At 42.4% G+C, this 26694-nt stretch overlaps 1 protein-coding gene and 1 non-coding gene across 2 annotated transcripts in view; both read left to right on the forward strand.

The window, feature by feature from the left end:
* The first annotated feature begins 589 nt into the window (after nt 1-589).
* KPNA4 (karyopherin subunit alpha 4) overlaps nt 590-26694 on the forward strand; it is a 37073-nt gene continuing 10968 nt past the window's right edge. The window contains exons 1-12 of the mRNA XM_054982437.1: nt 590-949; nt 9180-9224; nt 12263-12352; nt 12444-12473; nt 12553-12605; nt 13033-13128; nt 13250-13335; nt 14926-15012; nt 16480-16649; nt 16735-16779; nt 18323-18454; nt 19852-19980. Coding sequence (XP_054838412.1) covers nt 881-949; nt 9180-9224; nt 12263-12352; nt 12444-12473; nt 12553-12605; nt 13033-13128; nt 13250-13335; nt 14926-15012; nt 16480-16649; nt 16735-16779; nt 18323-18454; nt 19852-19980 — 1032 coding nt within the window. The 5' untranslated portion in view covers nt 590-880. The remainder of the gene's footprint in view (nt 950-9179; nt 9225-12262; nt 12353-12443; nt 12474-12552; nt 12606-13032; nt 13129-13249; nt 13336-14925; nt 15013-16479; nt 16650-16734; nt 16780-18322; nt 18455-19851; nt 19981-26694) is intronic.
* LOC129332981 (small Cajal body-specific RNA 7) lies at nt 20615-20929 on the forward strand. Its single transcript, XR_008597380.1, has one exon. It is a non-coding gene; the product is annotated as a small Cajal body-specific RNA 7 (non-coding RNA).

The following is a 26694-nucleotide window of genomic DNA, read 5'->3' on the forward strand; positions in this document are numbered from 1 at the left end:
ATAATGCCAGAGCCCATGGCCCAAAGCAGTCATTTTTTTCAGGGGAGCTGATCTCTGTGGCCTGGAGATGCTGTATTTCTGGGAGATCATCAGCCCCCCACTTGGAGGTTGACAACCTCCTTGGGACCCTGGAGAAAATGGCTGGTATGAATAGTGTGGACTCCGTGGTATTATACCTTGGTTCCTCCTCTCCCAAGCCCCGCTGTCCACTGGATACGCCTCCAAATCCCAACCGAGAGCTGGCAACCCCACCTGGAGATCAGTTGTAACCCCGGGAGATCTCCATCCACCGCCTGGAGGTTGGCAGATCTGGTTATCCGCACTTCTTCACACCAACGGCTCACAAAGGCCTCCGGCGAGGCTGTCAGGGAGCTCCCCCTATCGGCAGGGGAAGAAACCATCCTCTCGGCCGCGGCCGTTCCTTTTCTCCTCGAATGCGCTCCCCCGCGCGCGCGTCCGATTCTCCCCGCCCACCTCTCCGCTCTGAGCCAATAGGGAAGCTCCTCTCGGAAGAAGGAGGCGGCCCAGGGGGCGTGGCCGTTGGCGTCTGCCTGCGACCGAGGCCCCGCCTCCCCTCTCGCTGCCCGCCCCTCCCCGGCTCGCTCGCTGCCTTCGCTACCGGCACATTCGGCCGCCCTGCCAAGTCCTCGGCCTTCGAGAGAGGCGCGGGCGAGGCCAGAAGGGAGGCCGCTCGACCCGCCTAGTGAGTCGCCGGGCCGGGCTCGGCTGAGGCGAGAGGGGCGGGAGCCGGCTTGCTGAGGAGACGCGACCGGGCGAGGCCCAGAGGCGGAAACTGCGCCGGGAAGGGGGACCCCGGCTGGGTCCGGAAGGCGAGCGGAGAGGAGGAGGAGGAGAGGAGGCCGCGCTCCTGCCTCCCGCCATGGCCGACAACGAGAAGCTGGACAACCAGCGGCTGAAGAACTTCAAAAACAAAGGCCGCGACCTGGAGGTAGCGCCTTCCCGGGCCACGGGCCGCCGCTTCGGGCGAAGGGAGGGGCCCCGGGGGCAGGCCTCGGCGGCCGGAGGACGGGCCCAGGAGGGCGGGCAGGCAGGGCCTCGGCTGTGGCGTCTCTGCTAATCTCCCGCGGCCGTGGCGGGCCTGCCTTGAGCGGGCCGCTTGTGGAGGGGAGGACGCGGCGGGGACTGACAGGCCGGGGGCGGGCGGCTTTGGGGTTGTGGAGGGAGGGGAGGGCAGAGGCCTAGGCGGCTCCACGGGCGCCGGCGCCGCCTTGTGCTTCCTCTTTTCCCTCCCGACGGGAAGCGCTGCTAAAAGGGGTGGGCGGGGAAGGGCTCCCTTTCCGAGGCAAGATGGTGAGGAGAAGCAATTGGGGGGTCCCAAGGAGGGGAAGGGGCCGCCCCTTCTCCCTACCCACTCTGGGCTGCCTGCTGGGGGGCAGCCTGTGGGATGACATGTGTGTTTCTCTCCCCCCCCCCCGCTTTTTTAAAGTCAGGCCTTGGCCCAGTGGAGGCTGAGAAAGCCGGCCCTTCCTTTAGCCACGGGAATAAATCTGGAGGGGGTGCTGCGTAGTTAAAATTGCTTAATCATCATAGGACATAAAAAGAAAGAAACTCCCCTCTGTGAAACTTGCTTTGCGCCCTCTCACCGGGAAAAATGTATAACGTCCATCTGGAGAGTGTCCTCCACTTTCTTCTTTGCAAATCACACGCAAGAAATGTTATTAACGGAGGGATACAGTATCCATGCAGGGTAGTGCTATTTGTAGGGTATTCGACACAAAAAAATGAAGTTTGGAAGCAACGTTTTTATTGGTCTGCTATACAAGCAGACCAATAAACTTCACCAGATAGTTGTCCTACTCCAGGAGAGAGATTTCCAAATCCTGTTCATCAGGCTGCCCGTTCATGCTTGCCTTGTGAAAACAATATGATTTACTAGTGTCTTATCACATCCTTGTTTGAGATATGATAATCTGTGAAAGGCCACCTTGGTAGAAGTAGCTACTGCTGCTGTTACCTCTAATTGAACAAAGGTTTAACAATGCCAGGTGTGTGTAGGCTTCTGGTTTTGTTTGCAGGAATTTAGGGTTCTAAATCTTACATGGCATATTTCACTGATGGCCCAGCTTCTTGTGTGTGTCACAAGAAGTGTGTCACAAGAAAAATCTGAAGAATGAGAGAATGCCAGTGCAGAATTAAGAATGAATATAGATCTGTGTTCCCTCCACTACAATATGTGAGGCAGATTTTTGCTCCTGATCTACTGAGTTGAGGAGTAAGTAGAAAAATCACTAGAGACTGATAGTATTGATCTGATTCTGTCATAGTTAGGCTCACAAGTCTTCCTTCACCTGTCCAGGTATAGTTCAAAACACCTGCTGCCTGTCCCACTTGTGGTACATGTGCTTCTCATGATTGGATTTGTACAGCACATAATAATAAGAACAACATTCGATTTATATACCGCCCTTCAGGACAACTTAATGCCCACTCAGAGTGGTTTACAAAGTGCGCCATTATTATCCCCACAACAAAACACTGTGAGGTATGTAAAAGTTTGTTCCTGACATGTGGGGTGCTGTCTTGTTCCCCACAGCTCTCTGGAAGGGTAAACCAAGAATGGGACTGCCTCAATAATAGCAAGTGAACAGAGAAGGCACATTTGTCTTGCTGATCCCCCCCACCCCCCCGCGATTCCTGTACCCCAGTTCTTTGGACAGCTATGGCAGTAGGGTTACAAGTCATCTGTGTAATCACACCATCAATGTTTGCATTCTTTTATAGCTGAGGGGCATAATTCTGTGCACTATACTGGGGGGAAATATTCTGATTTCTGGTCTTCAAGGAACTTGCTTGCATTCTTGGCAGCAGTTAACATGACCTTTAACTCGATGATGGCGATGAAGGCTGATCTGCAAATGCTGAATAATAATTTGCTTTTATTCTGTTAATGTTCTTATTCTGAATGTTATATGTTCGAACTGTTTTGTCAGATGTTGGTACGATATTGGTGATCATACGGCTTTAAAAAGCAAAGAAACCAGGGGTTTCTTGATAGCTTGAACACTTTCTCTTAGTTCAGAAAGCAATCTTTGAACCATTAAAAGCACTTTTCTGTTACTTTCAGTGAAGTGCATGCTCATGATAAAAGTTTCACTGTTTAATGTTCCTATATTTTGGTTCAAGAATATGCTCCTTACAGAGCTCAGAAAGAATTCCTAAGCTGAGATATTTAGCATGCCCTTTGAGCAGAAGGGCCAGAGTTTGGAGCACCAGAGCAAGTTGTGATGCTAGGAGCTTGTATTTCTTTTTTTTAACCACTATTTTGATATGAGACTCTTTATCCGTACGTTAGTATAATAGTGTAGTATTCTTTTGTATGTTAGGCTGGATGCTTCATGGCTTCAGTTCTACTTCTTGGGAAGCAAGTTTGAAACCAATGCTCCTGGAGCACAGAAGATTTCATAATACTGGGAGAATCTGATCATGGAGGGTGGAACAGAAATGCTGGGAATAGATCTACCAAGTATTTTAAAACTGGTAAATAATCACTCCCCCGCCCGGACAATGTTCCGGACGATGGCATTGATGGGAGGGGGTTAATACTTCTTCTTGCACGGTTTTCCCTTCCTCAGATGGCCTTGTTGAGTTATTTCCCTGTTGGGGGAAACATGGAGATCTGTATGTTGCCTGTGTTTCCCTCAGCAGTGCAAAGAACTTGGACATTGGGGGGTGGTGATGTAAGGTCAGGATTGAACACCAAATCAGGATCCTTGCAGCTGCTGTTTACCAATTTTAAAATTCTCGGGAGATCAATTCATGGATTTCACTGTATCTTATTTGGTTGACCTTCAGTCATTTGAAATCTTAACTGCTTTTGTGACCATGATTTGACTTGTGCAATATTTGAATAGATAAATTTATCCCAGAACTTTATACTAGCAATATTTAAAATTAATAGTTTTAACTAAAATTTTTATTATAATTATCAGAAAAGAGTCAGATGGGAGAACATTGGTTACAAAATTTTTCAGGTGTTTATAAAATAGTATCACCTATTTAAGGTGATATACAAATAATCGACAAAAGCATTAGCTCATGAACCTTACAGAAACCAACAATGTATTTCATTATTTATACCCCGCCTTTCTTCCCGGTAGGGACCCAAATCATCTTATAATGTTATTTGCCACTCCACCATTATATCCTTTCAACAGCTCCTCTGTGAGGTAGGTTAGAGTAAGTGAGATTGACTGACCCAAGGTCACTCAGCAAGTTTAACGGCAGAGTGCGGATTCAGACCCAGATCTCCCAGATCCTAATCCAACATTCTAACCACCACAACATGCTGGCACTCAATCAATCAAATCGGTCTCAATTTTTAAAAAAAGTAAAGTATTAATCTCATAGATACTGTTGTTGGCAAGCATATGATCCTTGTGATGGAATGTAAGAAAAAGCATGGGAGAAGCCATGATTTCATTTTGAGAATAAACTTCTCTTAATATTTGGACTTGGAGCATATGAGTTAATAACAACAACAACATTTGATTTATATACCGCCCCTTCAGGACAACTTAATGCCCACTCCTTTGAATCCTATGCCTTCTTCCCACCTTCCATTGATAGAAGCTCTGCTGATGCAAGAGACATAATTTCAACTTCTTCCTTCTACAGTTAACAGTTTTGTGTGGCTCAGTCTACATGCTCCCCACCATCACCACTACCAGCAGTACCCTTTCAGTGCTTGCAAGTGACTGCTGAGGGGGAAAAAAGAATGAAAGATCTGGCTCTGCCAGCACCTTCCACTGGCACTGCATGGGACCCAGTCCAATGTCTTAATCTCATAATTGTTGCTTGAGAGATCTAATATCCATAACCTCCCCCTTTGTTGAAGGTAATAATGCCTGCATGTGTGGCATTTCTGCAGGTTCACAGAAGTTCACTTTGGCTCTGAATAAATTGCATCAGGAAGAAAATTCATATGAATATGGTTATGCTACAAGGTTGGGGGGGGATTATTGCAGGATCTCTAGTGGTCACCAGTAAACACTGGTGTACTTTCAGATAGTAAAATAAAAGAAAATACTGAAGTATTAGAAATTTCTTTGATGGCCATGTTGCATGCTGAAGAGGCAGCTCTTCAATTCAGATTTTAAAATTTAAGGTGGAGGTCTGCTTATGTTTTCCACAGTTCCATTGGCTGCAGTAGAAACTAACACAACTGGGCTGGGAGGTTAGATATGTATATGTATATGCTAGTATAGGTTCAGTGTGTAATGGTGACAGAGAACAAATGCAACAGTTGAGTTCTCATTTAGAATCATCTCAAACACCTTCCCACGTAACGAGCAAATCATTTAAATGGCAGTCAGTGGTCCTGAACTTATCATAGTACAGGGACCACTGCTATAGAAGATGCTGTGTGGAAACACTTTGATCAGGTACTCTTAAAATTTTGCTCCTGTAAGTGTTACTTGGATTCCTTGTGCAGGCAGACAGTCAACCAGCAGGGGCACACTTTTATTCATTTTATTTATTTACTGAGTCTCAAAGTGGATTACAAAATATAAAAAACAATTTGTACCACACACGTGACAAAGTCTAAATTCGCAGAAATGAAAAAAGTGCACCCCTCTGCCCCAAAACTAAAGCATGCCATATCACAAGTATTCTGTTATCTTTAAAAATACTGTCTTCATTTATGTATAAACTACTGTCCCTTTCTATTTTTTGCCAGTATCTTAAGCAAATGAATGGGTTGCAAAATCCTTACTTGTGCAAAATTAACATTAACATCTTCAAGAAAACATGCCTGAAATGCTCCATTTAAATATTGATATATTAAAAGTGTGCTGTGCCATGCTTTAAAATGTTACGTTCTGAGATATTTTGTTTTCTGTAGTTTAATAAGATTGCTTATTCTTCCACATCAAGGTGTGTTTTGGGGGGAGCGGGGTTTGGGTTTTCTTCTTTGTGTATCTATGGTAAGCTGTGCGCTTTGAGGCTGAAGGTAGCATGGTCATGGCAGAGGCAGGCTTGCCAATAACTTACAGATACCATGAGACCAAACACTGGGTTATCTTGCTTACTTTCCTTGTGAAAGACTGTTTCCTATAGACAGTTAATAGACACTATAGACAGTGAAAGACAGAAAGACAGTTAATTAATACTATGCAAGCAAGACCAAGAGGATGCTTATCAAGACAAGTCATCCAGAAGTTTCTGCAAAACTCCTAAAATAGAGAAAAATGTATCTCGCTCACTTCCCATAACTGCTCTGTGTGGCATTGATTCTGTCTCTTGAACAAACTAATAATGCTCAGTTTTAACAGAAGCCCAATGTTCTAACACCAAGAAGTAAGCACAACCACTTCCAAAATCAGAGTGAGAGAGATGATACTGAGCATCTTCCTCTTTGGCAGCCAAGGATCACTTTCAAGGGGAAAGATTCCTGAAATTCTGAGTGGCTTCCCAAGCAGCAGATCTTCTCATGAGAGAACCTCCCAGGCTGGCGCTCTTCACAGCAGACTGGGCAGCTTCCCCAAGAGAGGTCTGACGAGGAAGCCACGCAGCCTGCCTTGTTGTGTGTGAGGCTGAAGCACTTCCCTTCCAGCAGTCTACTGGTAAGAGTCTGAGAAAGGTGACTGCTGTGTGTGAAATTATTAAAACTATTTTGCAAAATGGTGCACGTCTTCACTTGTTTTGTTATACTAATGGCTACTACACTAACAGTTTGTACAATACTGATAGTGGAATGAAAGTCAGACTTAGGCAAGCTGTTATTGCATTTATTTAGTTGATTTTATATTAAGAACCTACAGATATAGAACAAATGACAGCTTTTTCACTTTGCAAAAATAGGAATGCAGGTCCACTGCTGATGCTTATGTGCATATGCCCCATTCATATCCATTCTCCCCTTCCTCCATTCTTTATTGAGCCAGTCATCATAGTGCCTGTTTCACAATTACTGTGTGTGTGTGTGTGTATGGAATGTGCATCCGCTTCTTTGCAAGTATGGGTTTTCATGGGAGCTGGCCCCTATTATACCAGTCATTGACTGCTGTTGAGTTCTTGCATGTCTAGCCAAGAAAAACTTTAAATTGGCAGTTCTGCACAGCTTAATTGTGCTTTCCACTAAGTGTGCAATAGTAAAACATTTCTACTTTTGGAGTCTAAAAACTGATTTTTGTCTATTGCAAACAACAATTTAGTTCTAAGTTTGAAGGCGTTATTTTTAAATGGAAGTTTTAGCTAGTTTTTAGTCCTGTAGTGTGTTGATCTGTTGTGCTGTTTGAGCAACAGTTGACACAGTTCCTATCCTGTGCTTTTTTTATAAGGTTGATTGTGCTTTCATGTAGAGTTCCCAAGACTATAACATGCTGTATTTTGTCCTATCAAGGAATTCCTTGCTGAATGGCAGCAGGGATGAAGAAATTAGAGTGAAAATGACTATAAATACAATCTCTTCAGGTTTCCTTGATATCTTTAGTTCTTGTATCATTGCTTAAACAATTAAAATGTGATTTGGGCCTAACTTTCTGCTCATGTGGAGAGATTTAATAGTTTTGGAAACACCATAAGGGGGTGCTTCCACTTCTGTATAGAGCTGTATAGTGTTGAAATTTGATGCTGGTGTAGGTTTTTAAGCACCTTGATGTTTGCAATTTTTCCATTCCTTATACCTTAAGGTGATACTTAGTACATAGCACTTCATGTACCAGCTCTTACACTAACCATGTAAAGTATACTAGTTTTTTTATCCTCATATTGTGGAACCACAGTGTGTCTGGCTTAGACAGGGTTTGAAATGGAAACTTTCCAGCTCAGACTCTTAGCTACTACACTGTGCCAGTCTGACAGACACTTAAAACCTGCATTATCAAATGATGGTACTCTTTCATTGTTCCCTTACTTTGCTTTCCTTGATTAGCTCTTAGCTGTTAAGCAAAGGAATGCATAGCTGCTGGGATTTAATGTGGATTGAGGAGGGAGAGAGCTTTTCAGGCTTAACCCTCTGTGCTTATGTTATAGACGTGTGTCAGAGTCCTGGTGATAGTCCTGCGCAAGTGGCCTTCCTATAGAATGATGTAATCCTATACTAGCTAGCTTTATTGTTATGGGTGGCGATGCCTTGAATCTAGTACATTTCTGTTGAAGGACTCTGGACAAACTTCTTGGAAGGTAGTTGCAGGAAGGCAGCATGATTTTAACAGTTTAGTGTTTGAATTTATAATAAGTCTGATTGAATTTGTAATGTCTAACTTAAAATGTAGCTAGCTATATTCTAAAAACTGGCTTGTTTATAAAAGTATAAATGTTGCATACATTTCAGATCTTAAATCTAAATCACTTGTAATTGGATGTTGAAACACATCTTTATGCCTACTTCCCTATCAAGAACAGCATGCTTTTTGTTTTTAAAAACAATTGGCTGGCTGTTCTTTTTATGATCCATGGGGAAATGAATGGGTCTTATTGCTGACAGGCAAAAGTATTATGCATGAGTTGAATGTTGACTTAGAGATGATTGCTAAAAATACGTTGTGTATCATGCAGTGTGGTCTAGATATTGTTGCGTCATAGGACCACATCTACCTGTACAGAGAATTCAGGATACCGTTTAATTCCAAAGAAGGAAGTGTTTAAATCTATTAGTATTGTACTCTACATCCTAAGTTTTTCATTTTTGTCTAACCATTTCAAGCACTACAAAGATGCAAGCAAAGAACAGAAGGCTCTTCTATTCCAAATTTTGGATAATACTGTATTAGTGAAGGAAGGGATTCACATCAAAGGGGAAAGTTCTTCCTTTCACTACTATACATGGAGGGTGAGAAGTGAACATCAGTAAATACAGATTAATAATGTATTCTTAGTACATGCGGCAGTATTAAAGTTGGAAGTATGTCTCATATGGAATTAAACACAGAAGTAAATAAACTTAGTAATTAGAATGGAAGAAAAATGATAATGTCAGGATTATTCATAGCCAAGTGCTGATTTACTGCTTTAACTGTTTTAATATTAAAATGCCTCGTTTTCTTTCACTGCATTTTTAATGCCAGCTGTTCTTTTCTAAGCCATGAGGCACTGCTTCTTTTTTAAACTAGTGGGGAACATTCGAAAGAATCCTGGGTGAAAACAGCACCCACTTATAAAACTTTTCAAAAAGCCTTCTGGACTGTGTCTTAATGAATGTTGTCTTGAACTTTCAGACAATGAGAAGACAGCGAAATGAAGTAGTTGTGGAATTAAGAAAGGTAAGGTTATTTTATATTTTTACCACTGATTTTTAGAACTAATAATACACTTGGTGTGTGCAGACACTGCAGTGAGAAGGGGAGTATTTTTTATGCCTCCTATGTTCCTGTCCAGTCTTTTCCTTCTTCTCTGTCAAGGTATGCTCTATGAGTATATTTAGCATTTCACTAAAATTGCAGATGTTTATAGTTAAGGTGAACCATTCATCAAGTTGTCTTACTGATAAATTTTTAAAAGATGTGTTGTTCCATTTTTCTTTCCGGTTAGTATGTGGGTTTTTTCAGCTTTTACTTTTTCTATAACTAAAAATACAAAACATTTACAGTTTAAACTGTTGGTGACACTTTGTCACTTACAGTAAAATCATTACCTTGCTCAAGGCACACTGTTCTGTGCCCTTTTTGTATTTTTCTCCAGTCTTAAACAAGAAATGAGCTTTTTTGCTTTAACGTTGTAGCAGTGTAAATCAAGATGTTAAGTTCCAGTTCTTTCACGGCTCTAGTTGCTGTTCCAAAATAGGAAGTACAGCCTTCCATGTGCATAGTTGATGCAGCCCAGTAGATGAATAAGAGCACCTTGGATTCCTTTGATACTGCTGATCACCCTGCTGGGTAGAGGTAGGCAGGATGTATGAGACTTTCTGCTGCCTTCTGTTGCTAGAATTTAGGAGTGAGTCAATTGCTGTCTGTAGGCCAGGTAAATAAAGGATGATTTCTTTAAAGGAGAAGACCCTACAATCTGTATTTCTGTGCGGCCGATGCTACCTTTCTGGATCACTCTAAAGATCTGGTCCAGTATGGCACTGTATTTCCAGCATTGACCATATAAATACTTCCTGAAGTCCATGACCAGTTCATGATAGTCTCCCCGCCCCAGCGTCCAGAAGTTTGTGACCTTAGAGAGTTTATGTAACTGTCCTGGCTACTAGCAATTGATAGATAAATTAATGCATAGCATGTCTAATATATGCTCTTCCCTGGATAGCCCAGGTGAGCCTGATCTTGTCAGATTTCACTAGTTAACAAAGTTGGCTTTGATTAGTAATTGGATGGAAGACCTCCAACGAAGTCCAAGGTTGCAGAGGCAGGCACTGGTAAACCATCGCTGTTAGTCTCTTGCCACAAAAACCCCACCAGAGGTTGCCATGAGTCAACTTTGACTTGAAGGCACTCTGCACCACCGCCATGTCTAATATATATCACATCTTGTAGAGGTTACTGCAAAAATTATACATTAACTTGTAGCATTAGAAGAAATTCTACTCTTTCTGTATGAAGTTCATTATTTTATAAATCTCTATCATCTCCTCCTCTTTAGTTGTCTTTTTTATTAAGCTAAAAAGCTACAAATGCTAACTTTCCCCCTAGGAATGATGTTCCAGACCATTGATCAATAGTTACCTTTTTCTGTACTTTTTCGAGTTATAGAATATCTTTTTGTGAGACCCAGTTTGGTGTAGTGGTTAAGAGCAGTGGGACTCTAATCTGGAGAACTGGGTTTGATTCTCCACTCTTCCGCTTGAAGCCAGCTGGGTGACCTTGGGTCAGTCACAGCTCTTCCAGAGCTCTGTTAGCCCTACCCACCTCACAAGGTGACTGTTGTCTGGATAATAACACATTTTGTAAACTGCTCTGAGTGAGGGTTAAGTTGTACTGAAGGGTGGAATATAAATCAGTTGTTGCTGTTGTTACTATTATTATTTTAATGCAATTAATGAGAACTGTATGCAGTATTGTAAATATGGCTCTCGCATAGGAGGAAGAGGCTGCTTGTGTTGCTTTCTGGGCTTTTTGGTGTTTCATTTCAGAATAAGTAAGATGTTTGCTTCTGCAGCCCTGATACTCTTGTGATGCCTTACTATCTAGGACTTCCCTAGCCATGGTTGTCATTCACATTGGTAAACAGCTGAAGTGGGAAGCTGCTTTCACTTGATCTGCCTCACCTCTATTCAACTTCATACAAAGCATTTGAGCTTTACTAATACTACTGCTTACATCTGTACCATTGTTTTCTGTGTATAATAATGGATTACTTTAAGCTCTGTGCATAAGAGTGGGTATTTGCTCATGTTATTTCCTGGCTCTTTATTGGGCGTTTTTTGTTTCAGTCAGACCTCTGATAATTTATTTTTTCTCTAAGTACAGTAGATATACAAGTTGTGCTTTTTGGCTGAACTCTTTTGGGCGTATGTAATGAGACGATATTTTAGAAATAATTGAGGTGGTGTAAATTCAATATATCTAGATAATCTTAGATCTTTTGAAAATAATTGCCTTTATGATTATCCGGGGGGGGGGATCCCTAGCAAATGTGTCCTCTTAGAAACTGTAGGGGGGTTGATCAGAGCTTCCAATTTCAAGGGATGGATATTTACTGCTCTGAATAGCATTCTTCCTCTGCTTTGGCTACAGTACTGTCATGTAATACACATTTCTGTGTATATCTTTGTTTAGCTGCATCATTTATTTTTTTCAGAAAATTAAAATTTTTAGCAGAAGAAAATTCATACAAACTGAACTTACATGTACTGAGTTACACGCACAGGTTTTTTGTGACTCTTGAGTACCAGCAGCATTTGAGGGTCTCCAGAGTCCTGAGGGGGAGATTGGTGGAAATCAGTGCAACTGTGTGTGTGTGTACTAGCACCTTTTTTTAAAAACAAAGAAATACTGTGTGTGTCTTGAATTTCAGTTCCTTGTATTAATGTGATTGTTTTGTATTAATGTGAACCAGTGTTTGCAGTACACTATCTCAGTTTCTTACATGGAAGACTAATATATTTAATAGGTATGAACGTAAAATCTGTCAGGCAGGTTAAGAGTAAATATAAATACAAATTGTGTAGGATTGTCTAGTATAAAAACAAAGTAATGTAGTAGGTAAAATCTTTCTGTACTATACAAGGCTTCTTACGGTTTGTACCTAAGTATTTTTTTAAGGTAACTGTTTTGCTTTTATATTAATGGTAATTTTCTAAGACATTAAGGATTGCTAATATTGCTTTGCCAGAATCTAATTTCGTATTTTTTATTAAAAGACTAAGAGAGATGAACATCTGCTAAAGAGAAGAAATGTACCTAATGAAGATATCTGTGAAGATTCTGATATAGATGGTGACTTCAGAGTGGTAAGAACTGAATTAGTATAATTATATAAATAGTTGTTTGTGTGTCTTTATAAAAGCATTTCTAACTTCTGTAACTTCTAATTTGTTGTAGCAAAACACATCCCTGGAGGCAATAGTGCAGGTAAATATAATTCCCTTTTTTTCATTCCCCAACCACTTGTTCACTGTAAAGTTTCTGAATTCTGAACTTTTTTTTGTAGAATGCTTCAAGTGACAACCAGGGCGTACAGTTAAGTGCAGTGCAGGCTGCAAGGTAAGAGCAAAATGCACTTGGATTTCTTGTTTTACTATGGCAGGTGCTGTTAATGAACAGAGTTTGAGGATTTCAGAGAATTCACAGTGTTCTGCGAGATAGTCAGCTCTTTCTGCTGAAGGGCTTGTCTGCAGGAGACATCTTGGCAAATTTTTAAAAGGTGGTGCTGTGTCCTTAAATGAAATATGTCTAAGATTGTCAAAATAGATTAAAATTCTTTAAATCATAGCATTTACAAGTAAGGGAGCATTAGTTCCTGCAGTCTTTCTAACATGTAGAGTTTTGAAGGGAAGAAATGGGGTATGCCAGAATAAATAACTGCAGTCAGTCGTTTTTTTATACAATCTTCTGAAGGTCTTGTTGGAACAATGTGAACATGGCCTGCAAGGTTCTTACTTGTTTTTTTCTCATACGTGCTCCTAAACAGAAAACTGCTGTCAAGTGATCGCAACCCACCAATTGATGACCTTATAAAGTCAGGAATATTACCCATATTAGTGCATTGTCTTGAAAGAGATGACAAGTGAGTATTTATTTTATTTTACAAAATTTATGTTCTGCCTTCTTAAATTAGTTATGAAAAGTTCTTAACCAAATTAGGTATTTGAAAGTATTGAAATAAAATGAAACTTTTTTTTTTATAGTCCATCTTTACAGTTTGAAGCAGCATGGGCATTGACAAATATTGCGTCTGGAACCTCTGAACAAACACAGGCTGTAGTTCAATCCAGTAAGTTCATCACTATTTAATAGTAGGTAATGCATTAATGAGTGCACAATAACTTTTACAGAAATTCCTTTGAAGATCAAGTGTTGCAGTAGAACTGCACACACATTGCATTTCTTGCTCAGTAGTATTCACCAGCAAACCAGTGGATTGAAAGTTTGTAATTTGCAAGCTGCTGAATATGCTTCCTTTCTGTGCTGTTTCGAACAAATATATTGGAACTACTGTTTTTATAAAATATTTTTACTTCTTGATACTATTAAGAAACAACTGCTTTGTTCAAGCTCTCTTGGTGCAAAAGACTTTAGTTTTTTTATATAATTGCAGTTTGGCATATGTGAACTGCCTTAATAAACACACCTAAAGAAAACATGTTTAGTGAAAAGAGAACGTCTCCTACCATGGTAGAGATAAGTTTTAGTATACTGGCAGCAGTTGCATAAAATATATTTGGTGTGCATTTGGTCAAAACTCATAAAACTGCTGTTTTAAAACTGTTTCTAACGAAGGAATAGTGCGAAGCTGCAGTCCACAATACTAATTATTCTAAGTATCAGAAACCTCAGTATAGCATGAACCCTCCAGACACCAGGATGAGGAGTATCATATATCTAATGGCCCTCAGCATGAGGATCAGAACTTCCACTAGTTGGGCCAGCTATGGCTAGGGGAGATCTTATTATAAATAAGAGGACACCCAGGTTTGTAGAAAAAACCTTAAAAAGGTGGAGGGAAATGTGGCAGGGCAAGGGCAGATTTTGTAAAATTTTATTGTATAGAAGATCACTGAAGTACTGATGCTAAAGATTGAGTTGGATCAAATGGTTCCTTTGTAAGTGTGTGACACAGGTTAATGACAATTTGAGTTCAATTGTTTTTTTATATAAACAAAAGGCAGAATCTAGCTTTCAGAAGAAATGACAGTGCAGGTATACTCGATGCTTCAGTTTATGTAAAGAGAAACATAAACTGTCTTGCTGATTAAAATTTTGCATGATAGAAAATGCTACAGGAGAAGTGTTTTTGTAGCTCTTGAGTGGTAATAAGGAAGGCCACATGATCCATCTCCTGCTAGAGGCTTGAGCTAAGAAGAGCTTCAGGCATTAGGCCAATGCAAAGAAAGCAGGAAGCTAAGTGCTTCCTGATTCTTTGTATTGATAGGCCTGAAACAGACTGCCTGCATCTTTCTCAGTGGGAACAGTTTGTGCATCTTTCCTGAAGTGTGAGATTTATATTGGACATTGTGAAGTTAGAAACAGGAAGAAACTCTTCATTCATGAACAAGTTTCCAACATTAGACTCCTGAAATGTTGAGTGATAACATGAACCATATAACTATACATGTTATACACAGCTTCTTAACAGATACAGTTAGTAATTCTGAAGAATAGCTTCTGAAACCACTAGTATCTAAAGTTTTTCTTAAATATTATAAATTTTTTCCTGAAAACTTGAAAAAAGAAAAAACTTGACAGCTGTTCATATGGCTAAATTGCTTACGTTCCAAAATAATGGTAAGCCTTATTCTGTACTAAATAAACATAGTACTAGAGAAACAGAATTGTGCTTTAATAATCTTTCCTTATTTTGCAGATGCTGTCCCACTTTTTTTGAGGCTTCTGCATTCACCCCATCAAAATGTCTGTGAGCAGGCAGTGTGGGCTCTAGGCAATATCATAGGTTAGTATTACATTCTATGTAAAAACTTCAGCCTGCTTTTGAAATGAAGAACTTGCAAATTTTATGAAAACTATCTTTGTTTAGAGAAGCCTTGTTGACAGTCCTGCTTTTTCTTTGTGTATCTTCCCTGAAGCATCTTTTACTGAGGTGCATGAAAGTTCACCTCATGGAAAAATATAGCAAGTTATTCAGGTCATGTAGTGTGCTTATGTCAGTATACCTTACATGACAAGCAAAATTGTAGGTTCTGCAGCAGCATGTTGAAACTAATGCTTTTATACTACTTCTGTGTGATAAACTACATTTAAACTGTTTTAATACAGAATCAGAAATGTTGTTGTATAACTGTATGTTTAGTGAAAGAGCAAATTCCAAGATGCTTCAGTTTTACCTTTCAAAGGAAGACTATACATTCTATAGATACATAGGCTTTCTGTGGCCCTGAAACTGGTTTAATTAACGAACCCAAACCGGGTATGACTGAGTGCAAAAGCTGTTACCTTAGGATAGCTGGTTACTGTGATCAGCCTTATGTAACACAATGTACATGTTTCACTGGCAGAGCAGAGCAAGATGCGAGCGACTGCGCTAAGGAAGGCGTTTTGCTAAGTTGTGTATGGTCAGAGGCAAGCGCTCAGAGAATGGTGATTTTGAGCACAATTTTGTGTAAAAAGCAGGAACTGCTGTGGAACCAGCACCCAGTTTTTATTTTGAAATACATTAATTTCAGAAATTACAAGTACCATGTGCCATGGCTCATAATCTAAACATTATCATCAATAGAGTGCTGGGAAAGATCAGCCATTGCTGTCCTGCATGTCTATGGACCACAAAGCAGGGGTGGAGGTAAAAAGCAGGGGTGAACGGATGCATGGTAAATAGGCCGTGCAAATGCTAACAGGTTACAGGGCATTGGTTAGGAATGCAGTTCAGCACAACAGTGGTGGGGATAATAATAACACTTACTTGTTTACCGCTCTGGGTGGGGCACTAATCTGTCTAGAAGAGTGGTATATAAGTGTTGTCGTTGTTCATGCGCTTCATAGGACTGTGCTGTCAGTCTTGTTTTCAGCATGTAGCATGATAATCATTTTTGGCAATTTAATAATTCAACGTGACTGCGACAATCTGGTAATTACAATCTTACCTCTACTTCTTGAACAGATGATAAAGCTGGCTGACACTTCCATACTGCAAGGAAGTAGGGAATTTTTGGATGTGCTTATATATACAAGGATGTTATTAGGTTCTGGATATATAGATAGTACAGTACACGTGCTGGAATAGCACTGTTGTTGTACAACAGTTAATGGCCTAGACTTTCCAGCAAGTACTTCTGCATATAAATGGAAATGATTACCTTCAGATTACTGGCTCAGAAGATTCGCTACAGTAACATAGAAGGTAGTTTTGCTAAATTACAATTATGGATTTTATGCCAGTGAACAAATTTAATGTTTTGTACAGGTGATGGACCCCAGTGTAGGGATTATGTAATTAGCCTTGGAGTTGTGAAGCCTCTGCTGTCATTCATCAGCCCATCTATTCCCATAACTTTCTTAAGAAATGTTACTTGGGTAATGGTCAACTTATGCCGCCACAAAGACCCACCTCCACCAATGGAAACCATCCAGGAGGTAATACTGCTTAATTGTTCATTGCAATTTTATTATTTGAATTTTGCTTCAGAATCGTGAATGCCTTTTTATGTTTCTGTCTTAGATCCTTCCAGCACTCTGTGTTTTAATTCATCATACGGATGTAAATGTAAGTATCAGTTTATACCACTTAGCTATTTAATGACTGCTTACAAGCAAGTATTTCTTTTGTTAAAAAGGCAACTACTGAATGCAAGTATGCATGCTTAGTTGACAAGCTTATAACTATAAAATCATCAGTGAAGCAGATGTAGAAGTCAAAAGAATAAAATGTATTTCAAAAACCATTGCCCGTACAGAACCAGGAACTTAGTACAAATGTAATACACAATCCCTTACCGGAGCAAACCACAGGATTTCCATGCTTCTTTTGTCTTTCATCGTGATGCTCTTAGCCATGGTGGTTACTATTTATACAGCACCTTTGGTGAACATGGCACCTTAGTCCTGTGAGCAAAGAAATAAGTTCCTGTTTGAAGTACAAAAGAGACAATGGGAAAGAACTACAGAGAGAGGGAAGTGTAGGAGGATTCAAAGCAAATGAGAGAAGTGTAAGACACAACAAGAGACACTAGTTAAAATTGGGGTACTTAGCAAGTGATTTCTTGGCATCACAGTATAGCAGTATTGGAGGAGTAGAGGTCATGACCATAAAAGTGAGAGTGGTACAATCCTGTGAAGAGTCAGTAGAGGTTTTGAGTCAGTAGGGGTTTTACACATTGATGTGGAACCTAATTAACAATGTATCCTAGTTTGTATTAACATGTTTAACACTACAGGGGAAAACTAGGAGGGACTGGAGAAGGAATGGTCTGGACCGATGCTTAAGGGATTGGTTAACCTTGTGTGAAAGCATTTAATGGATTGGTTCAACATAGTGGAGTTGGCAGAGTGGACCTCTTTTCTCCCTTCCCCAAGCATCCTTATATTTGTCCCCAGAATTTCACTTTGATAGTTTGAAGAGCCTTGCTGGCAAAATACAGGACAAGGAGGAGTCAGGTAAAATCTCCCTCTTTCCTCCACTGATGCAGGCTACCAGTAGAAGAAGGAAGGCATGATCCCCCCCCCCCCCCGATTTCCCATTATTGGTGCCATGCTTATGGCGTGCCTGGTGTGCATTTTGCTTACAAATGTTCTGATCTGCGGAGAGGTGTTCTGGGACCAAAAGCAGGATGCTCAAGGAAGGGGGAAAGGGATACTCTTTGCTAACTACTTCTGTGAACTCTTCTGCTGCATCCAGCTCTGTGTCCGTAATTTTGACTGTTGGATAAGCAAACTAGCTTCATAGCACTCCTTTGCAAATAAGATTCTTTGTTCAGCTTAGGGATAGGTGGGTTGAAGCATGGTTTTCTGCATGCATAATGTTCTGGATTTGGGTCAGGGCTTGAATCAGCAACGTAATGTGCACAGAAGAGGTTGGTCACTGCAGAGAAAGATAGAGCTCCGACCTAGGAATTCTAGTTAAACTACCTGGCTAATTTTGTGACACGGTAAACTTTAAAATAGTAAATAGCCATAGAATATATATTAAACACTTAAAATATTACTATTGACATAAATATTTCATTGTCTTGTGAATTTTTTTCTGTTTGTATTCCGTATTCCTCTGATGCATTGTATTCTCCTCCACCCCTTTTATAAAAACAAATCAGATACTGGTAGATACGGTCTGGGCCCTCTCTTACCTAACGGATTCAGGCAATGAACAGATTCAGATGGTGATAGACTCTGGGATAGTACCTCATTTGGTTCCTCTTCTCAGCCATCAGGAAGTTAAAGTTCAAGTGAGTATTTGGCACATACTCTCTGTATAGAGAGGCTTTCTTCATGGTCAGCCATAAAGAGAAGATTCACAACGTGAAGCATATTGTTTGTTTAATACCTGTTCTGTCACTTTTTATATAGTTCAGAAAGGTAAAGCATTCTAACGAATATTTATTTTAGTGTTGATGGACATTTTTTCTTAATAGAGAAAAATATTTAGATTCATTGCATATCAGCCATAAACGTCCAAAGTAGACATGATAATAAGAGAGGCTGCTTAGAATTTCTTGTGGGATTTTTTGAAGCTTTAAAGCATTTTGTAATGCTTTAAAAGATCAGAAGAAAGTCAGTGGGGTTGTGCTAATACTTCCCTTTCTTCCGTGGTATACATAACACAGCCTCCTTTTGCAATGCTAGGTCTTGGGGGAGGGTTGAGGGGGCACATAAAGGATTCGTTCCTATTTAGGCCTCCTCTCCAACAGAGCTGACACATATAGGTAGTATACTTGTGAGCCCTCCAGCTGGCTTGTCTACTAATTTACTTGCAGCTCAGGATCCAGGATATATGTGTAAAAGACATGGGAGGAATGGTTCAACAACCCATCCTTAAAATCTGAACATAGTTAAAAACTGAACAAAACAACTACATGCTCCCATCTGCACTGCCTTGAACATTGTGGTCATCTTCAGGGGCTTTCTGGGGCTACGTGAGTAGCAGCCCAAGAAAGGGCCTTCTCAGTTGTGGCACCAAAACTGTGGTATTCCCTCCCCAGAGAGGTTTATCTATGTCCCTTTATCAATGGCTTCCCCCAGTGGGTGAAGATTTTTTTTTTGTTTTAGTGTTTCCTTATTCGACCTTTCTTCCTGTTTGTTTTAATTGCTGTATTACATTTATGTACTGTTTTTAAGGTGGATTTTAAATGTCTTCTTTAACTGTTCACCACCTTGAGGGCCCTAATTGAGTGGAAAGGTAGGATGCAAATGTTTGAAATAAACAATCCCTTGACTCTTCCTAGTTACATATCTCTTGACGTGCCTAGTTTGACCATAGTACATCTTAACACTCAACCTTTAAATTGATTTATTATTTAACTTTAGATTTTATATCTTGAAACTCTTTATATTCCTCAAAAAAGAAGGCTGCGCTAGTCACCAAGATGAAAGAAGGCAAAGACAGATGCTGATAGTTCAGTGGGAAATGAAAAATGGATACTAAAAAGCCCCTGCATATTTTGCCATATCTTTGTCAGGGGATCTTTAAATGTGTTTATCTACAGTGCTTTCCCTACAGCTATTGAACTCTCAGAAAATTTTCCAATGTCTGAAAAGTTAAACTGCCAGGTAGCTGCAGATATAAATTAGAACTATTTCTCCTGTTCCCCTCCCACCCTTGAATTTTTGAAATGTTTTGTTTCAGACTGCTGCACTCAGAGCTGTAGGAAATATTGTTACTGGTACTGATGAGCAGACACAAGTAGTTCTGAATTGTGAAGCTCTTTCGCACTTCCCTGCCCTATTGACACACCCCAAAGAAAAAATTAATAAGGTATGTGATACATGCAAAAAAATTAAAATTAATTATGTGTATGATATAGAGCTCATGCTCTCTAGAAAATTACTATCTAGTTGCAACTGTGATAATTGTCAGTCTCTGAACCTGCTGGGTGAAGCAACTCTTCTTCATTGGCTTATTTTATAACACTGAGGTTACTTTCCAAGGAGATAATTGGAAACTTGACATATATTAGTGTTGTCTGGTTGGTTATCCATTTTACACTTTGCAACCTCTCAATTCTTTGTATGTTTTCAGGTTTATCTACTGTTACAGAGGACTAGTCTTATTTCATATGCAAGCTACTAAATAGGTTTTTTTTAGAATACAATATATAAAAACCAATATACAAAAACCAAGTGTTGGCTAACTTCACTTTTGCTTAGCCCACTTTTTTTAAACTTCAGTTTCATAGAGGGCCAATATATTTTAAAATCACAAAGGAAGATTGAATACTCAGGATCTTTTGACAGTTAAGCCATATAAACAGATGAGGAGAAGTGCCTTGCAGCATCAGATCAAAAATTTTTTGTAAGAATTTCAACAACCAACAGGTTTTAGATTGTAAGCAACCTAACAATGGATCTGCAGTTTTTTTTTCTGTCGGCCTCTGCATTAAACTGACTCTTGGAAGTGATGAAATAGAGGTCCTTGGTGAGGGGTAGGGTATGTGTATGAGAGAGAGGATGACAAATTGTACTCTAATTAGGTGTGTGTGTGTGCGTGTATATTACTAGGGCCATTTAATGGTGCAAATTGTGGGCACTGACATACGAAACTGCTGATTTCGGAGTGCATCTGAGGCATGTTGCTAAATCATAGGGTCTTTGCTGCAACATCACCAATGATTAGAGCCCGAAATAAGCTCATAATTTGCACCTAAACACCTTAAACCTCTAACAGGTTCATTTTGTCATACAAAGGAACTTGTGGTCTGATCCGAGAGTTCAGTTTAATGATTTTAAGTAAGCTTAGAACAGGACATTTTCCCACCATCCCATGTCTGATGTTTAATAAGCATAGACATGAGGTATAGAATTGAGAGAGGAAAAGTTTTGTAAAGTGTTTGCTCTGCACTATAGCAAATTTAGTAATGTTAGGGACATTTTATTCCATTAGTTTTGTTGATACAATCAGTCTCTGCTATTTTCTAAATAATGTAACCTTTCATACTATTCCTTTAGGCTTTAAAAATTGCAACACCCACTTTAAAAACACCTTACATTGGGGGATTCTTCAATTAAATGAGTGTGTGATCTGTTATTAATTCAATATATGTAATTGCAGTTATATCCCAATACCTCAGCTCTTTTAAAGGAAATAAAGCAAAGTCCTTGGTTGATCCATTGTTTGGGGGTATGAAGGTATCTGCATGGGCAAGCATCCCTTTGAGGACTTCCTACACTAGAGCCAAAACAGACGAGACGTCTGACGCGTGGGGGACAAGGTTCCACAGGAAGTGCAGTGAGAAAGAATCTCGGTCAGGAGAAGGAGAGAATCCCTCTTCTCCCTCTGAGGCGGAGGACATCCTGGGTGTTTTCCCACCAACCTATCGGGGAGGCAGGAAGTTGAAAACTCTTCCTCTTCCTGTAGTGTATGGATGGGAACACCCCCTCAAGGCTCAGTTCTTTTCCTGCCTCCGGGGAGAGCAGTTCTCTTTAGGCTTGCTCTACTGCCTTTCTTCCAAATAATCATCTTCCTACACTACTCTTCCTCTCTAACCTCTTACTTTCTTTACTCTAGCTGTGCCTTCTTGCCTTGTCCCTTCCTTTCATTCCCTCCCCTTTGCTGAGGAAAAGAAAGAAGGCAGGATGGCTTCGGTGGACTCTTCAGATTCAGAAGACAGCTTTATGGAGAGGGCGGGCCGTTCCCAAGGAGCTGTCTTACCGATAGCGGGAACGGACCCAGCCGGCGCCGGCGTGTCTTCCATGGCTACGCGGCTCCCCGGCGAGAAGACGGCCAGCGACGGAGAGGACGTCCATCAGCCCTCTAGAAAACGGCCCCGTCTGCCACAGAGGGAGCCTAGGAGTCCAGCGCGCCACAGCCGGCCGGCCGAGTGCAGCGCAGAAGGACGGGACTCCATTTTGGCGGCAACAGCGGGCGCGAAGAGCCTTTTCCCGCCAAACCGGAAAGACGCGCTTCCCAATCTCCCGGCGGGAGATTCGCCGCAGGAACAAGGGGCGGCTCAGCACGGAGTTAACTCTCTAGGCCTAGAGAGTCACGTAAGTGGTGCCCACCGTGCAATGCCTCCAGAATTTGTGTCTTTTATGCGGCAAACAATGAGAGAAGAAATCCTAGCCCTGTGTAAAGCCAACCCAGTTCCACCTCCACAGGCCCACAGCTCCCAGGCTTCTAAGGATCCACAGGAGAGACAGTGCTACAATGGGCCCTGGCCTACTAAGGCAGCAAAGAAGACCCTTCCCAGTAGATCTGTAGGCAGGGCAACTGGGTGGCTGGAAGAGGAACCCTCACCCAGTGAGGACTCTGACCCGGGGGAATTCCTTCCCGATGAAGAAGAGGAAGTTGAGTCCCCAGGCCATGACCAGTCTAACAGACTTTTCCATGCAGAAGATTACCAATATCTTCTGAGTAAAACTTTGGCAGCGTTAGATTTACAAGAATCTAAGCGGGGGGAGGAGGAGCAACCATCAGCAGGGGCTTCCAAATCCAGACCTCAGGGAAATAAAGAGTTCTTTCCCAGATCAGAAGAGAAGGCTAAGGTATTCCCCTTCCCCGAATATTATGAGCGCCAACTCAAGGCAGAGTGGGCTACACCAGCCAGGTGCAAGCACGTCCCTAATGCTATTAAGAAACTGTATTCTCTCCCTAACTTTGCTGACGAACTCTTGCAGGTGCCAGCCATAGACGCACCAGTGGCGGCTATACAGTCACAAGGTCTTCTCTCTGAGGACGGCCAAGGAGTGATCAAGGACAGCATAGATAAGAAGGGAGAGACAGCATTAAAGAGGGTGCATGAGGCGACGGCCTTAGCCATCAAAGCTTCAGCCATCGCATCTACGGTGGCCAGGGCCTCAGTCGTATGGGTCAGAAGAGTGATTGAACTTTTGCCAGAAAATAACAAACGGCTGTTAGAAGGGGCCAATAGGATACTAAAGGCCAGCGCTTTTACAGCGGATGCCACCTTAGACGCCTTATCCTTCTGCTCTCGGGCGATGGCTTCCACCACGGTCGCACGACGCCTTCTGTGGATCAGAGCGTGGCCAGCGGATATCCAGTCAAAAGTGATCCTGACGTCCTACCCCTACCAAGGAAAAAAGCTATTTGGAGACCACCTAGATAAGATCCTGGTGGAAACAAAAGACAAAAAGAGGGCCTTGCCCAGGTCCCTGAGAAGGAACGACCGGCGATCCTTCCAGTTCCAAACCTTCAGAACGAATCACACTCTTCCTAGGCCTAGACAGGACACAAAGCGACCCTGGAACCTACAGAGACCTCAATCCCGCAAGGGGAATTTCGGAAACAGACCACACAAACAACTAGGAGGCCGCAACTATAGACCAGACGTGGAGGATAAAGGACAGAAGCCCTGACTCGAAGGACATTCCGGTGGGGGGGAGACTGCTTCTTTTCCGCCAGGCCTGGCTGGATTCCCAAGCGGATGCCTGGGCTTTGGAGATCGTCTCATCTGGCTACTTAATAGAATTTGCCTCTCACCCACCGGAAAGGTTTCTGGTCTCTCCTCTCAAAAGAGACCCAAACAGACGCGCAATTACGATCAAAGCTATTCAACATCTCATCAACATCAGAGCTATAGAACCAGTTCCTCAACACGAAAGAGGAACAGGGGTTTACTCAATTTTCTTCACCGTCCCGAAGAGGAATGGCGATTGGAGGTCGATTCTAGATCTGAAATACGTGAATCGGTTCATAAAACTCCGACACTTCAGGATGGAGACACTGAGGTCCATCGCAGAGGCTTTACGTCAGGGGGACTATATGACATCAATAGACCTGACGGAAGCATATCTACATGTTCCGATAGCCCTGCCCCATCGACGATTCCTCAGGTTCTGCGTCGGAAACATACACTTTCAGTTTCGGGCAATGCCCTTCGGCCTGGCAACGGCTCCACGTGTCTTCACGAAACTACTCATCGTGCCGGTTCTCAGACTGCGGGAGAGGGGCCTACAATTACATCCGTACCTCGACGACATCCTCATCAGATCGGGGTCCAAAGCCACCTCCTTCAGGGACACTCAGACGGTGATTCAGTTCCTAGAGAGTCATGGATTCCTGGTCAACAGGAACAAGTGTCATCTGCAACCATCCCAGAGACTAGAACATCTAGGTCTGATTATAGACACTCGAGAGGGCACTTTCACCCTTCCCGAGGAGAAGATAATAAAGACCAAACACCTAGCATCGACTGTCATCAAACAACAACGATCACTTCTCATGGAACTGACCAAGCTAATGGGCCTCCTCGTGTCCAACACAGAAGCTATCTATTGGGGTCGTTTTCACTCCAGACCTCTGCAGGCTCTGCTGAGACCTTACCAGTTTCAGATAGCTCAGAAACAGGCAATCAAAGTACAGGTTCCCCGCGGGGTCAAAGACAGCCTCAGATGGTGGACGTGCCGGGACAACCTCCGACAGGGCAAGAGTTTCCTCACTCCACGATACACTCAAATCTTCACGGATGCCAGCCTAACGGGCTGGGGAGCGACCATGGACAAAACTCCAGTTCAAGGGGTCTGGTCTCAGACAGAACGGACATTGCCAATCAACGTACTAGAACTGAGAGCTATATTTCTAGCTCTGACACATTTCAACCAACTGATACCTCTGACACATGTTCTCATACGTACGGACAATGTGGCAGCCAAAACTTATATCAACAGGCAAGGAGGATCCAAATCCTCCCGGCTTCAGAACGAAGCGAACTGCATCATCAGTTGGGCGGAAATCAAGCTCCGTTCGCTACGGGCGGAACACATAAAGGGTTCTTGCAATGTTCAGGCGGATTGGTTGAGCCGGGAGACCTTGCATCCGGGAGAATGGTCGATCAACAAGGAGACGTTCAGACTCATCTCGGCTCGCTTGGGCAGTCCGGTAGTGGATCTGTTTGCATCGCCCCTAAATCACCAGACCTCAAGATACTTCACCAGATACTTTCATCACAAGGCGGAGGGTACGGACTCTTTGACATCAGACTGGCCCAGAGGACTTTTGTATGCCTTCCCGCCTCTACCACTCCTCCCGAAAGTGCTCCGAAAGATACAGGAACAAAAGGCCACCGTGATCCTGGTGGCACCCTACTGGCCAAGGAGACCGTGGTTCCCAACGCTACTTTGCCTTGCAGACCATCCCCCATTCCATCTACCAGTGCGACCAGATCTCCTTCTACAGGGACCAATCTGGCATCCGGACCCAGAATGGTGGTCCTTGACCGGGTGGAGATTGAACGGGGATCGCTCATAAAGGAGGGATACAGTTCACAAGTCGTAGACACCATTCTAGCTTCAAGAAAGAAGTCTACTCAGAGAATATACAACTCCACTTGGAAAGCCTACGTTCGCTGGTGCCGTCGCAAGAAGGTAGATCCTCTTTGTCCATCGACTACTGTCATTTTGGGCTTCCTCCAGGAGGGTCTTGATAGGGGCCTGAAACCGGCTACATTAAGGAAACAGGTAGCCGCTATCAGCACCATCATTCCTAGAATGGGAAAGGTACCTATGGCAGCTCATCCCCATATACGACAGTTCCTTCGGGGTGCTACGATATTGAGTCCTCCCACACTTCATCGTTTCCCAACATGGCGTCTTCATGTTGTTCTGTCCGCGCTCACCAAACATCCCTTTGAGCCAGTGAAAGACATTTCTCTAAGATGGCTGAAACTAAAGACCATCTTCCTAGTAGCAATCACGTCGGCAAGGCGTGTTTCCGAGCTAGGCGCACTCTCAGTAAGACCGGACTTGTGTATTTTCCACAAAGATAAAGTAGTTTTAAGGACTGACCCGACTTTTCTGCCCAAAGCCTTCTCAAAGTTTCATCGAGAACAGGAGATTAACCTCCCATCCTTTTGTCCAGACCCAAGGCATCCAAAGGAAAAGGACTGGCATAATCTAGATGTCAGGAGAACATTAAAGGCATACATTATCAGGACAGAGCCCATACGACAGACGGACTCTCTGTTCATTAACATTTCTAAACCAAGATTGGGGCAACGTCTGTCCTCTTCTGCCATAGCTTACAGCGTCAAGGCCTGCATCAGAGAGGCATACAAAGCCCTTAAATTGGACATTCCAGAGGGAATTACTGCCCATTCGGCTAGGAGTGCAGCAACTAATGCGGCCATACGGAGGAATGCCTCAGTGGAAGACATCTGTAAGGCGGCTACTTGGTCTTCCGTTTCGACCTTTATCAAGCACTACTGCCTTCACACCTACGCGTCGGCGGATGCGGCGTTTGGCAGGAGAGTGCTACAACACGTTATGGAAGACGAAGACCTCATCCCACCCTGAACCTTTCGGGACTGCTTTGGGAGCACCCAGGATGTCCTCCGCCTCAGAGGGAGAAAGGGCCTTTGGACACTTACCGTGAAGGGTCCTTCTCCTCTGAGGTTAGGAGGACATCCTGCCCTCCCAAGGTCTTCGTCCCAGTTCTCTTTCGTTTTCTCTGTTTGCTTCACCCTTTGATCACTGATTCGGATAGGGTAATAGATACCTTATATCTTTCTCGTTGATA

This window comes from Eublepharis macularius, chromosome 6, assembly GCF_028583425.1.
Source record: "Eublepharis macularius isolate TG4126 chromosome 6, MPM_Emac_v1.0, whole genome shotgun sequence".
NCBI lineage: Eukaryota > Metazoa > Chordata > Lepidosauria > Squamata > Eublepharidae > Eublepharis > Eublepharis macularius.